Source organism: Arvicanthis niloticus, chromosome 19 (genome assembly GCF_011762505.2).
Source record: "Arvicanthis niloticus isolate mArvNil1 chromosome 19, mArvNil1.pat.X, whole genome shotgun sequence".
Lineage (NCBI taxonomy): Eukaryota > Metazoa > Chordata > Mammalia > Rodentia > Muridae > Arvicanthis > Arvicanthis niloticus.
Genome location: NC_047676.1, coordinates 29,111,066 through 29,123,722, shown reverse-complemented (window position 1 = coordinate 29,123,722; position 12,657 = coordinate 29,111,066). Strand labels below are relative to the sequence as shown.

Here is a 12,657-nt window from a genome sequence, read left to right as displayed (position 1 = left end):
AAAAAGAAACCAATTTCTAACAAAGATTGCAAACTCTTAATTAATTGCAAATTCCCAGTAAAGTCCAACACAAAGCTATAGCTAGTTATTAAAAAAGGAATGTCCGAGTTAATTAAAAATTTCTTGAGATCAAAACAACAGATTTCACTAATTATAAACTTTGTCTAATGGGTTAAGATTTCAAATAGTGGATAGGTAAAACTATGTTTAACCTACAGCTTCTGTATAAAATACTTTTAAAATAAATAGTGTATGTTGTGTGCCTGTGTGCAAGCGCCTACAGGAGCCAGAGGCGGCACTGGATCCTTTAAACTGGAGTGCAGGTGGTTGTGAGCCACTTGGTGTGGGTGCTGGAAACTGAACCTGAGTTCTCTGCAAGACCAGCAAGTACAATGATGAGCCAGCCCCTGAATTATTTTTGATCAGACTAGAACCACGTTTTTGATCAGACTAGAACAACTTTTATGGTGTTCTCTCTCTCTCTCTCTCTCTCTCTCTCTCTCTCTCTGTGTGTGTGTGTGTGTGTGTGTGTGTGTGTGTGTGTCTGCCCATGAATACACATGAAAGACCAACAGGACATCTGGGTATCTACCCTCTATCACTTTTCCATCTAGCAGTCTTGAGACATGATCTCTCACTGAACTGGAAGCTTGCTGCTTTGGTCAGGTTGGCTAGCCAGAGAAGCCTTGAAATCTGCCTGTCTCCACCGGCCCAATGCTAGAGGTAAGGCACATGCAGTCGTCTAGCTTTTTATGTGGATGCTGAAGATTTGAAGTCAGGTTCTCCACCGGCCCAATGCTAGAGGTAAGACACATGCAGTCGTCTAGCTTTTTATGTGGATGCTGAAGATTTGAAGTCAGGTTCTCATGCTTGTAAAAAATTGTTCTTACCCACTATCTACGTAGCTCCCTTTTATTGCTTTAAAGGGAGAAACTTGTGTGGGATAGTTTTATATTAACTTAACACAAGCTAAAGTTATCTGAGAGAAGAAAACCTCAATTAAGAAAATGTCTCCTTAAGACTGATCCTGGGTTCTATAATAAAGCAGGCTGGGCAAGCCAGATGGACCAAGCTGGTAAGCAGCACCAGTAAGCAGTAGCTTCTGCCTCCAGGTTCCTGCCTTGTTTGAGTTCCAGTCCTGACTTCTTCCAATGCTGAATAGTGAAGCGAACGGTAAGCCAAACAAACCCTCTTCAGCCCAAAGTTCCATTGTTCATGGTATTTTATCATAGTAACAGCAACCCTAACTAGGACATAGATCTGACCATGTTATTTTTGGGAAGACTGTGGAAGGACTTTAGAACTTTGGGCAAGAAAACGATTGGGTGTTCAAAGCTTGGTGAGCTGTTCTGTGGGAGCTTGGTAGAATGTTGACAGCAATGCAGAAAACCGAGGCCTGACTTGTGAAATTTCAGAAGGAAGTTTAAGAGTCCCTTAATGACTCTATCACAGCTGCTTGCTGTTTTGAGTTAAGAATTTGTAGTTCTGGTTAGCTAGGGCTGAAGAATAAACTGTGATTAACAAAACACTAGAAACACTAAAGAAAAAACTTTGCTTTACTTTGACAATTGACATTGGTGGTCATTGAGCAGAGCCCAGCATCACTCAGGTGAAATCTTGTGAGAACTGTTTGCTCAGAGTCAGCACAAAGCAGCTGTATTCAGTTAGAGGCAGCCAAGACTATTCCTTGTGCTTGGCACCTAAACTTGGTCATGTCTCCCAGGTGGTACTTGTTTTGAAGTCAAAAAGGGGTCATGGAGAGCAGCTGAGGTTTGGCCCTATAAGAAGCCAAGGGAGGCCAGAGTAGCAGTGGAAGCCCCAGGACTTCATGAAGGGGTCATGGAGAAAAGGTGAGACTTTGCATCATGAAGAGAGCCTATTGGTGAAAGTGAGCCCAGTTGCAACAGAAGATGCCAGCATTTGGAAGATGCCAATACCATGGGAGGACTGTCAGAAACAGCATCCACTGTGTGTGGAGTGGACACAGCCCGAGTCCAGAAGACAGGCTGTATTTTCCAGACTGTGGAACCTGAGAAGTGATCCAGGACCTTTGGAAGAGTCCGGAAGATCAAGAGTGAGTGCTAGATATCAGACATATTGAGTGATTTACACTGTTGAAATTTGGTTTTGCATTTATCTGACTGACTGTGCCCAAATTTTTTCCTCTTGAAATAGAAGTATTTAACTTAATTTTGATTTTATAGTAGCCCACACTTTCAAGACTTTCTACTTTAAGAGACTTTAGCGTGTTTGAACTTGTAAGACTGTGGAACTTTTTAAGTTTGTAAAATGTTTTGTATTATGATGTTTATATTAATGTTAGATCTTGAAGAGAAAAACTGACTTTTCAGTGATTTGTCTGTCAAGCTGACAAGGGGTCAATTATACAGGACAGTTTTATGTCAACCAGATACTAGCTAAAATCACTTGAGAGAAGCTGGAACGTAAGAAAATGCCCTACAGGCTGGAGGGAAGTCTGTAACTGAAAATCAAGAACATACTCTTTAAAAATCAAAATAATTTCAATCTGGTAATAATATTGGATAGAACACAGTCACTACAGTTAAATACTATAATGGTTGAATAGGATGAAAAAGATCACGTTTTAATAATATAAAATTTTAACATTAATAAACAGAAACCCCACACGATCAGATTCTCATCTCACCTTAATGCCCTCTTCATCGTTGACTCTGCGGATCATTTTTACACACATCTCTGTAATTTTTGGAAATGTTGGTTGTTCAATACAGATGTCTCTTAAAATCTTTATTACTCTTTTCCTGACACTGATACCAGTATCCTAAGAACAAAATGTATTTTCAAATATTAGGAAAATTCAGATGTTTTCGGTGTGTGAAATTTGACAAAATAAAAGATTTCTCATAAGCATTATATTCCCTATTTGTTAACTGAAAATTATTTTTCATATATTTTAAAAATGACATAGTATCTATCTATACTTACCTATACTTATTATACTCAAAACCAGAGTATAAATTTGCTGGATTAAACTAAGGTGATAGACTTTTAGAGTAGTGTCTGGTACAGGAAATGAAGTGTTTGAACTAAATCAAGTAAAACTTTTTGCATTAACTACTCTTGTACTATACTAATGGTAATGACAAAACTTTGTCATTGCAGAAATGCATAACATTGTGTGCTAATGCATCAATGTATAGTTCTATAAGAAATCAACATGCTTAAAGTGGGTAGTGTGCCTGCCATGGAAGTAGTTCACACATAGACAGACAGACAGACAGATACTGCAAAGACAATATAATTACTCTAGAGTCCTGTCCAGAAACAGTTAATTATCATATATAATTACTATTAGTGATTATAAACTGCCATAAGAATAATTGAAAAACGGATCTAATTTTCACCAACGATGGGCTTTATGACACTGAGCAGCTTGGCTCGTCAATGTATAACCTTATTTAGAATGGTGCTACAGTTCACAGATTAAGCAATATAAAAAGTGTAATTCACATTTATTCTTTTTAGATTAAATTATAAATTTTAGACTAAATTTAAAATAAGGTGTGATGTTTAAGGCAGATTATGTCTTCATAAATGACTATGGAATAGAAGACAATACCAGTATTCTCTCAATCAGCATGTCATAATACTGCTCGGCAAGCTGGGGTCGGCAAAGGACAAACCGACCGAGCAACTCCACTGCTGCCTCTCGAACACTAGTGGAGTTGTCCATTAATCGTCCATGGACTCCACGCTGCATGTCAAGCTAAAGAAGAGGGAGAGAAATGTCATTTATAGCAGCAGAGATGATCTTCACATTTGAGGAGAAAAGTAAAATAAACTATTTTTGCTCTCACCCTTGCTAGTATACTGGGGTCTACAGCGACAACCTCTGACAAACACTTCATGGCTTTTGTTCGAACAGCAATTGCATTTTCACCAAGAACTCGTAGTATCTGCCAAGAAAACATTAACATTCTCATAAATTTTAAAATACTTAACACAACATAGCATAAAAATACATACAAGAACAAAATCTACTACTTACTTTTGGTGTGTGTGTGTGTGTGTAAATTATTTATTGTCTTATGGGTCCAAAATTTTAAGTTAGACCAGTACATATTGAAAGATATTCTATATTTTCAGTATTTTCCTTTACTTCAATAGTCTCAATTAAACATACACATACATTTATGTATATACATTTAATAACATTGAGCTTCACTAAAATCTTATGTATAACGTTTATCAAAGACAGTATTATTTGCTATGACTTGATAATGAACATTTATTTTTATAGTGCCATACAAACATACATGTCCATTTGTACAAGATCAATATGTAGAGGGCAGGCATAGCTATTGACATACGAACAACAAGGAACAGAGACAAACACTGCTTACACAATCCACTGACACTACCCTCAACAAAGATCACACACAGTCCACCATCTCCCAAAGTAACCAGAATAAAGAAAAACATCAGATCAATCAATTTACCTGTGTCAAATAAATATCAAAGCTCTGGGCAAACGGCCTCATAGAGGCCAAATATCGAACAATCAAGCACGCATCATCGTAGTCCACAGTATCAGAGTTCATTCTACAACAGAAAGCACCGTGTGTAACTTGACATGTTTTTTTAAATGGACATCTATGCTTCATGTATCTCTAAACTCATTTTCTCTGCATCTTACTTTAATGTGCTGAACTGAGAAGGTGTGGTTTTGATAATGCTTCTAAGAAACTTCTTCCGGTTCTCAGCTCGCTGCATTATTTGACCAGTTGTCTCAATTTCTTTTGAATGATGTGTCCCATCTGATGATTCTTCATCTTTTTGTGATTTCATTGCCTTTTCTGTTTCCAGAGTTGTGTCTCGGAACCACTGGGCTATATAGAATTTACGAGAAAACTGGAAATACATTAGATAAATTTTAGTTGATACAATTAATAACATTTCTAATTAATCAAGAATAGAAATATGGTAGTTTTTTTTAAAAAGAACCTTTATCAGAAAAAAGATTTAAAAGACAGATAAAATCCTGAAATATCTTTTATTACAGAATTTTTTTTACGTTTAACTATAAATTTAATTGTTAATGTAAAAAACTAACTTAATAAAAACAATTGTATTAAATATAGATAGACTAGTATTATCAACTACTTGAGGTAGACATTCACATGATCAGTAAGATTTGGTGGTAAGATCACTGGGAAAGTTTAGAATAAATGCATAAAGTGGTGAAGGTAAAAGACCCCCAACTGTTTTCAATTCTTGTCTTATCTGTGCAAGAAATATACAAGTTAAATACAATAAAACAGGTCAGCACTGAAGCACTTCTGTGTATGTATTCTAAGACTATAGATTAGAAGTCTGTAGTAGGTAGCTAAAACAATACAGAGGTTACTGTAACTCTTTTATAGGACCAATTGAAAGATAAATTAAAAATACCCCATGTGTTTATATGCAGTGTTATTTATGAACTTTACGCCAGGCCTACAAAATGTACAAATTGTATACATGGCTAATTATATTCTGGATATGTTTCTTAATTTTCAAAGAATTGTATATACATATATATGAATTAAACAGCTTCTTTGTATGTGCTAATGGATCATCAACACTGAGTGACTTATACTCATGTTTGGAATTAACCTAGATTTAGAGATAATCTATAAGCTGGGTGGTAGTGGTGGTATACGCCTTTAATCCCAGTACTTAGGAGGCAGAGGCAGGCAGAACTCTAAGTTCAAGGCCAGCCTTGACTGTCACACAGAGAAGCCCTGTCTCAAAAATCTAAAAACAAACCAAAAAAAAAAAAAAATCTCTAAAGATTTCCAAAGATTTTATTTCCTCTTTCTCTAAGTCCCTAATTCATGTTTAGAACACAATATAATTAAAGGCAACACAGATCTCACCACTAGTGAAGGGTCAGTCTCAGTGTTCTCATCCAAATAATCAAGCAATGCCTTTTGCAATTGTTGGATTTCATCTTCTCCTCCGGAAACCTAAACCACAGTAACAGCAACCACAAAGTTATTGGTGGCTTATTTATTACTGATCCCACACCCACTTCTGAAACAGTGCTCCACCATGTCTGGCTTCTAATTTGTGAACCTCTGCCCCAGCCTTCCAAAAGATGGAATTACAGATATATAAGCACTAAGCTACTGGTATTCTTTAATAGGTTGTATAGATGTAAATACATACCTGACAGGGGGAAAAATGAGGAAAACAAAAGTATAGTTACTGTAAAAATTAATTTCTGAAAAACATAAACTGCTACCTGAGCTTGGCTTTATGAACTATATTCTATCCTAAAAAAAAATTTAAGTGGCTGATGTAAATATTATCACAAAAATGTCCAATCCTGGCCCTGGTACAAAATTTACATTTGACAAAAATCTAAACAAAACGTTATTTTTTTCCTTAGACACAGGACTCACATATCTGAGAACTGTTTTGAACTCATTGTACATTTTATACCTTATGAATAAACACCAAAATTTAAATCTAGTAAATGAAAAATGTTAACAGCTATAATGATATGCTCTATACATTTCAGGTGGTTTTATAATTACTATGGAAATAAAAATCAAGGGGAAGAAAGAGTATATTTGTGGACTCTGGGAATTTAATTCAGTTTGCTTTAAGTATGGATTCTGGGGATCTGAATTCAGGTCCCCACATGTGGTATTTTAACTGAGCTATCTCCCCAGCACTGTTCCAACTGTTCTTTGAAGACTTTGTTTCAAATTATACATAGACTTAAATTTACTTTCAGCCTCTCACCTGTGGGATCATTTATTTCTTTAAGAAATCCTAGTCCTTTAACTAATTCATGATAGTAAAGTAGAGAATGACTGCAAAAAACCATCTGAACTGACCTCTGGCATCCATATGCTCGCACACACACCCCCCCCATACCCATGGACACACACACTAGTAAGCACATACATCACAAACATAATACAAACATATACCTACTCTCCTGTGTCACTAACACCAAAAATAAAATGTAGGGAACATGTCAAAAAGACACAAAAGTTAGCTTAAAAGGTACCTCACTAGTCAAATATGATTTGATCATTAAAATGAGTTGGAGCTGTGTCCTTAGAGGTCTGCCAGAGTCTGACATATTCAGAGGCAGATGCTCACAGCTAACCACTGAACTGATCAAGGGGTTCCCAATAGAGGAGTCAAAGTGAAGACTGAAGGAGCTGAAAGGGTTTGCAGCCCCATGAGGAGAGTAACAATACCAACCAGAGCTCCCCAGGGTCTAAACCACCAGCCTTGGAGCACATAGGGAAGGACCCATAGCTCCATCTGTATATGTAGGGGAGGATGGCCTTGTCTAGCATAGGTGGGAGAGGAGATCCTTGGTCCTATGAAGGCTGGATGCCGTGTGGGGGGGAATTCGAAGGTGGGGAGGGGGGGATGGCAAAAGGGGATAACATCTGAATTGCAAATAAAATATTCAAAAAAAAAAATGAGTTGGAGAGATGGCTCAGTGGTTAAAAGTGCTTACTGCTCTATTAGAGGACAGGAGTTTAGATCCCAGAACCAATATTCAGTAGCTTGCAAATGTCTAACTCCAGCTCCAAAGGGATCCAACAGACCTTTTTGGGACACCTGCATATGCATGTATACACACACATACTCACACAAATAAATGAAATAAAACAAATCTCCAAAAAAAAGAGATGGTAATGTATTATAATCTAAGTATGATATATTATATTCACTGGTAATATAGTAATGGTAAGTTTTTGCTTGTGATAGTATATTATAAATATTTATGTGCCAATTCTTATATGTATAACAAGCAGCACTCAAAATTTAGCATTAATTACAATTTTATGATCCACTCCTTGGGTTCTGTATTCAGCAGATCCAGAGAAGGACCTAAAAATTAACTGTAGGACAATTTCTTGAGGACTGTTAATGTTGGTGTTGCTTTTGTAGGTAATCACATTTGAAAATTCTAGTGCTAGAGAAATAAGGGGGGGCAGGGGAATGGGACATAACAGGACATAATGCCTGTATATAATTAAAACTAATCCATAAAAGAAAAAACATGCATATAAGGGACATTATGAATTCAAGCCTGGAACACACTGAGAACTCATCACACTCAGGACTGAGTAACAAAAACTTTCCTTGAATCTACAAAATCTATTCTTAGGCTATAAAGAAAGAATGTGTAGGGCTGGATGATACAGTTCAAGTAGTAGAGCATTTGCCTAGAATTCACAAAACCTTGGGGTCAGTCTGAGCACACCATGAACTGCCGAGTGACACACGCCTGCTATGCCAGCACTTGGAGGTCATCTTCAACTACAGACAACATAGCAAGTTTGAAACCAACCTGGACTATATTAGACCCTGTCTCTTTTTCCCACACCAAAACCAACTAACCAACCAACCAACCAACCAACCAACCAACCAACCAACCAACCAAGTATTTATATATTAATTTAAATCCTTTATTTCAATACCTGTTTTAAAATTCGTTCTATAGACCCTTGATCCATCTTGCTGGTGACAGCATCTTTTCTCAGCCGCGCGGCGACAGTCCCAAGGTAATCAAGAGATGCCACTCTTAAAGCCATCTCTGTTGACTTATTACTGAACTGATGAACCTAAACAGCAAAGACGGGACACTACTGATTAGGAACTTCAAAAGAAGAAAATTCTGTTGCCGACAAATCACTCCCATAGTTTCAGGATACTACTACACTTTTTCAAGTTCATAAAACGTTACATTTATAAAGTTTTGAAATAATTTATATAGCACAACTCCAAATATACTTTGAAATGAAAAGAGAAATCACAGTATTTCTTTTCATTACGTACATTGTACTATGAGGACTTAAAAGTATTATCATTTTAAAAAATAACCTAAAAAATGAAAGAATGTTCTTACTAGTCAGTTTCATGCTTTCAAATGGGTAACTGTAGTAACTCAGGACTCATAGTTGAGATGTTTTAAACCAACAATGTAAAACAAATACAAGCCCCCACCCATTAAAACCATCTTAAAAAGCATTGCTATTATATGTAATGAAATCAAAGTGCTAAAATTCACATTTTTGCTTTCTATAGGTATTGACAATATACAGTTATACACATGCAAAAATAGATGCAACGTTCATGTTCTTACACATTTTTAAAGAATTCATCATCTGTGAATCAGAGTATATCCTCATTATGTTGTCTTCTAGTAATTAATAATCTTTAAATGCTATACTCTTACCAACAGTCTCCCTAACAAACTAAGGAGTAGTTCGGCAGCTGGCCACTCGGGCTTATTGACTGTTGAAAGAAGGTCTTGAACAAAATTTTCAAAAAGTGGTCTGTAATCTTCTTCACCTTGTTTACTACCACATCTAGTCAAAAAATAAAAAATAAAAAAAAAATGTTCATTTTCATAATATGTGAATTTTGTGAAGTAGATTCCCCCACCCCTGTATTTAGTAACAAGATAATATAAGAGTACATTAAATTAAACGAGGTCTTAAAAAAAAATCTATTGCATTTGCCATGAATTGTAAAGATTATTAACTGGTATTATCATTACCTTCTGGAAGTCATAACAATTCTTAACAGACATTTTTTTGTACAATCATCACTAATTCTCATGAACCTTCAGTAACTTCTTTCCATAAACTTTGCTTTATAAGCAGACTACCTCAAAATTCTATAAACAAAAATTCTAGAAATTCAACAATAAAATACTTAAATTTGGGGGGTTTAGGAGAAGCAAATTCACTATTTTTACATTTTCAAATCTCTTCCTCATTTTAAAGGTCAGGTGTATTTGAGGGTCTGGTAATGGCAGAAAACCTGATTAATCTTCTACAGAGACCACTCCACTCTATACTGTGGAAAATAAAACCACACTGTTGATCTTACTCACTTTTTAAGGAAGATGGAAAGAAAGTTTTGGGCTGTTCTCATAGCTGTTTCATAAGAGTTAGTAATGACAACATCCTGATCAACCTAGAATGAGAAAAACAAGTTTGTAAAGAGCAATGGTTTGTTTATGCTTGGCCCGGGAGGGGGGGGGGGATGGCAGGATTAGAAGGTGTGGCCCTGTTGGAGTAGGTGTGTCACTGTGGGTGTGGGCTTTAAGAGCCTCACTCTAGTTGCCTGGAAGCCAGTATTCCACTAAGAGCCTTCAGATGAAGATGTACAACTCTCAGCTCTGCCTGCACCATGCCTGCCTAGATGCTGCCATGCTCCCACCTTAACAATAATGAACTGAAACTCTGAATCTGTAAAGAAGCCCCAATTAAATGTTGTCCTTTATAAGGCTTGCACTGGTCATGGTGTATGTTCACAGCAGTAAAACCCCATCTAAGACATAAAGATAGTAGAAATAATGGTTAACTGAGGCCAGCTGCTACTGCCATAGATTATCAAACAGGTAATACATTCAAGTATTTAAGGTATTCTTAAACGTTAAACGTTAAAACATTACAAATACTTTGAATCAATGGTATAGAGCATTTAAGTTTACTAAAAATAATGAGAAATGTGTATGTATATATATATATATATATATATATATATATATGCACACACATATATACACACACATACATATATATGTATATAAAAAAATCCACAGCTGAAAAAAATTGATAAAAACAAAAAGAGAGCATAGCAGACTTGTACAGTAACTTGTAATGGAACTATCACCAAGGTGAAAGTATAGATGGCCTTCAGTAAAGGTATGTGTCCCAGAACAATTTTGCCTTTAAGCACTTTAAAGAGACTCTTAGCTTTAAGTTATGATGGAATTGTTATGTGTCAAACTCAAGGCAAAAAGAATCTGACAAAAAAATATTGAGTAAAAAAATTAGGTGTTGAGGTGTGGTCTGCTGCTATGCACTGTAATACTAAATTCTGTACCTGAAGGTCTAGTTGTCTAGGAGTGAATTTTCCTGTTTACCAGTTTTAGCTGTGCAAACTTTTTCCTTAATTGAAAACTATTGGTTAAATGAAAATGGCTACAGCTAATTATTGGAGGAATTAGAGGTAGGCAGGTTTTGAATTACCTAGTTGGGGGTTACAAAGAGAGGAGAACATGGGAGAGGAGGAAGTGGCCACGAGAAGAAATCGACCATGAGCACATGGCAGGAGAAACAAGAAGCATTTGGAGAACACTGCTGGGGAGGCGGCCAGGCCAGCAGATAGAAAAGTAGATTAGGGGTTACTGCCAGTAACTGTCAATGCCAAATAAACAACCACAGTCTGAGTCTCATTTATTTATAAGCTAGTCAGGGATAAGTTTAAATTGCTATAGGTACAATTAGCCATAAATATGTCACTATAATTTAAGTGTAAATTATAAAGCAAACCAACTTATTAAATCTCTCTATAAAAACAGAAAGAAATATACTCATGACAATGGTCACCAATGATCAGAAAGGGAAAGTTAGACTAGGCTAATCTGTGGTGGAGAAAAACAGAGAACTTCCATATTTTGGACTATACTTACTATGTTAATTCTGTATGGAACACACATACATAATGTTTACACTATAAACTATTCTTATTTCTTTGAAACGATATAATCTGGACCCGGGCATCGTGATGCACAGCTTTAATCCCAGCACTGGGGAGGTAAAGATTTCCTTGAATTTGAGGCTAGCCTGGTCTATATAGTGAGTTCCAGGACAGCCAAGGTTACACTGTGAGACCCATCTCAAGAACAAAACAAAGAAAAGAAACAAAACGCCCTATAGTATCCAAAAATAAGTACTGATACAGTGTGTAAAACCAAAAGCAAACCTTAGCTGTGAGTTACTCATCAGAGAACATGAAGTCACTTTCCATGTCAATTCCATAGTAATTATGTGCATGCACACATGTACGCCTAACTCTAATATTTACTGACATTCATTTCTCAGTTGAGTTTCACTGTTGCCCCACTGAGCCTGTTTGGGTGTTGTTAATGACTTATGTGTTTTGTAGTGTACAAAAGAGAGTCAGAACCAGAACTCATTTTCTGTGTAATGCTCTACAAGAAACCTAAACCCCAGTCATAAATCCATAATTAAGAATTTCAGTTTTCAAATTACAGAAAATAAAGGTGTTTACAATTATTAAAGTATAGTTATAAAACCTCTAAATAGTTCCTTACTTTTTTGTTTGAGTCTTCTTCTGAATTAGGATCCTTCTCTGATGACGGTAAGTGAACTACGCACTGAATAAGCTGTAAAACTAGTGCTGTAACCATCTGAATATACATAGGCTCTCCATCCACATCACTACTATTTAACCTTTAACGAAGAAGAAACAATGTAAGTCGTACAATATAAAAAGAATTACATATTATATGACTCATTACCACCTGAAAATTACCAATTTCCAAAATGCTTTCTTTTTAGTACTCTGACAGTGTTATTAAGTACAACTTTTATTGATTTTATAAACATTGATGTTTTGCCTGCATGCATGACAGTGTGGAGTGTTAGATTCCCTGGAAGCGGAGTAACAGTCATGAGATGCGATATGGGTGTTGGGAATTGAACCCGGGTCTTTTGGAAGAGTAGCCAGTACTTTTAATCTCTGGGCCATCTCTCCAGCCTCAGGCATAATTTTTAAAATTGGTTTGAAAAAACACCAAATAATACATATTCATGAGAAGAAAAAACACAGTATTGA

General features: G+C 36.1%; 1 protein-coding gene across 2 annotated transcripts in view; it reads right to left on the bottom strand.

The window, feature by feature from the left end:
* The window catches only part of Nipbl (NIPBL cohesin loading factor), a 165,646-nt gene that overhangs the window by 30,545 nt on the left and 122,444 nt on the right, over positions 1–12,657 (bottom strand). For both annotated transcript variants that reach the window (XM_034523436.2, XM_034523437.3), the window contains exons 21-30: positions 12,134–12,272; positions 9,902–9,984; positions 9,239–9,371; positions 8,481–8,624; positions 5,901–5,990; positions 4,679–4,893; positions 4,482–4,584; positions 3,840–3,938; positions 3,602–3,748; positions 2,669–2,803 (exon numbers count right to left, since the gene is read on the bottom strand). In XM_034523436.2, the coding sequence (XP_034379327.1) occupies positions 2,669–2,803; positions 3,602–3,748; positions 3,840–3,938; positions 4,482–4,584; positions 4,679–4,893; positions 5,901–5,990; positions 8,481–8,624; positions 9,239–9,371; positions 9,902–9,984; positions 12,134–12,272 (1,288 nt within the window). The remainder of the gene's footprint in view (positions 1–2,668; positions 2,804–3,601; positions 3,749–3,839; positions 3,939–4,481; positions 4,585–4,678; positions 4,894–5,900; positions 5,991–8,480; positions 8,625–9,238; positions 9,372–9,901; positions 9,985–12,133; positions 12,273–12,657) is intronic.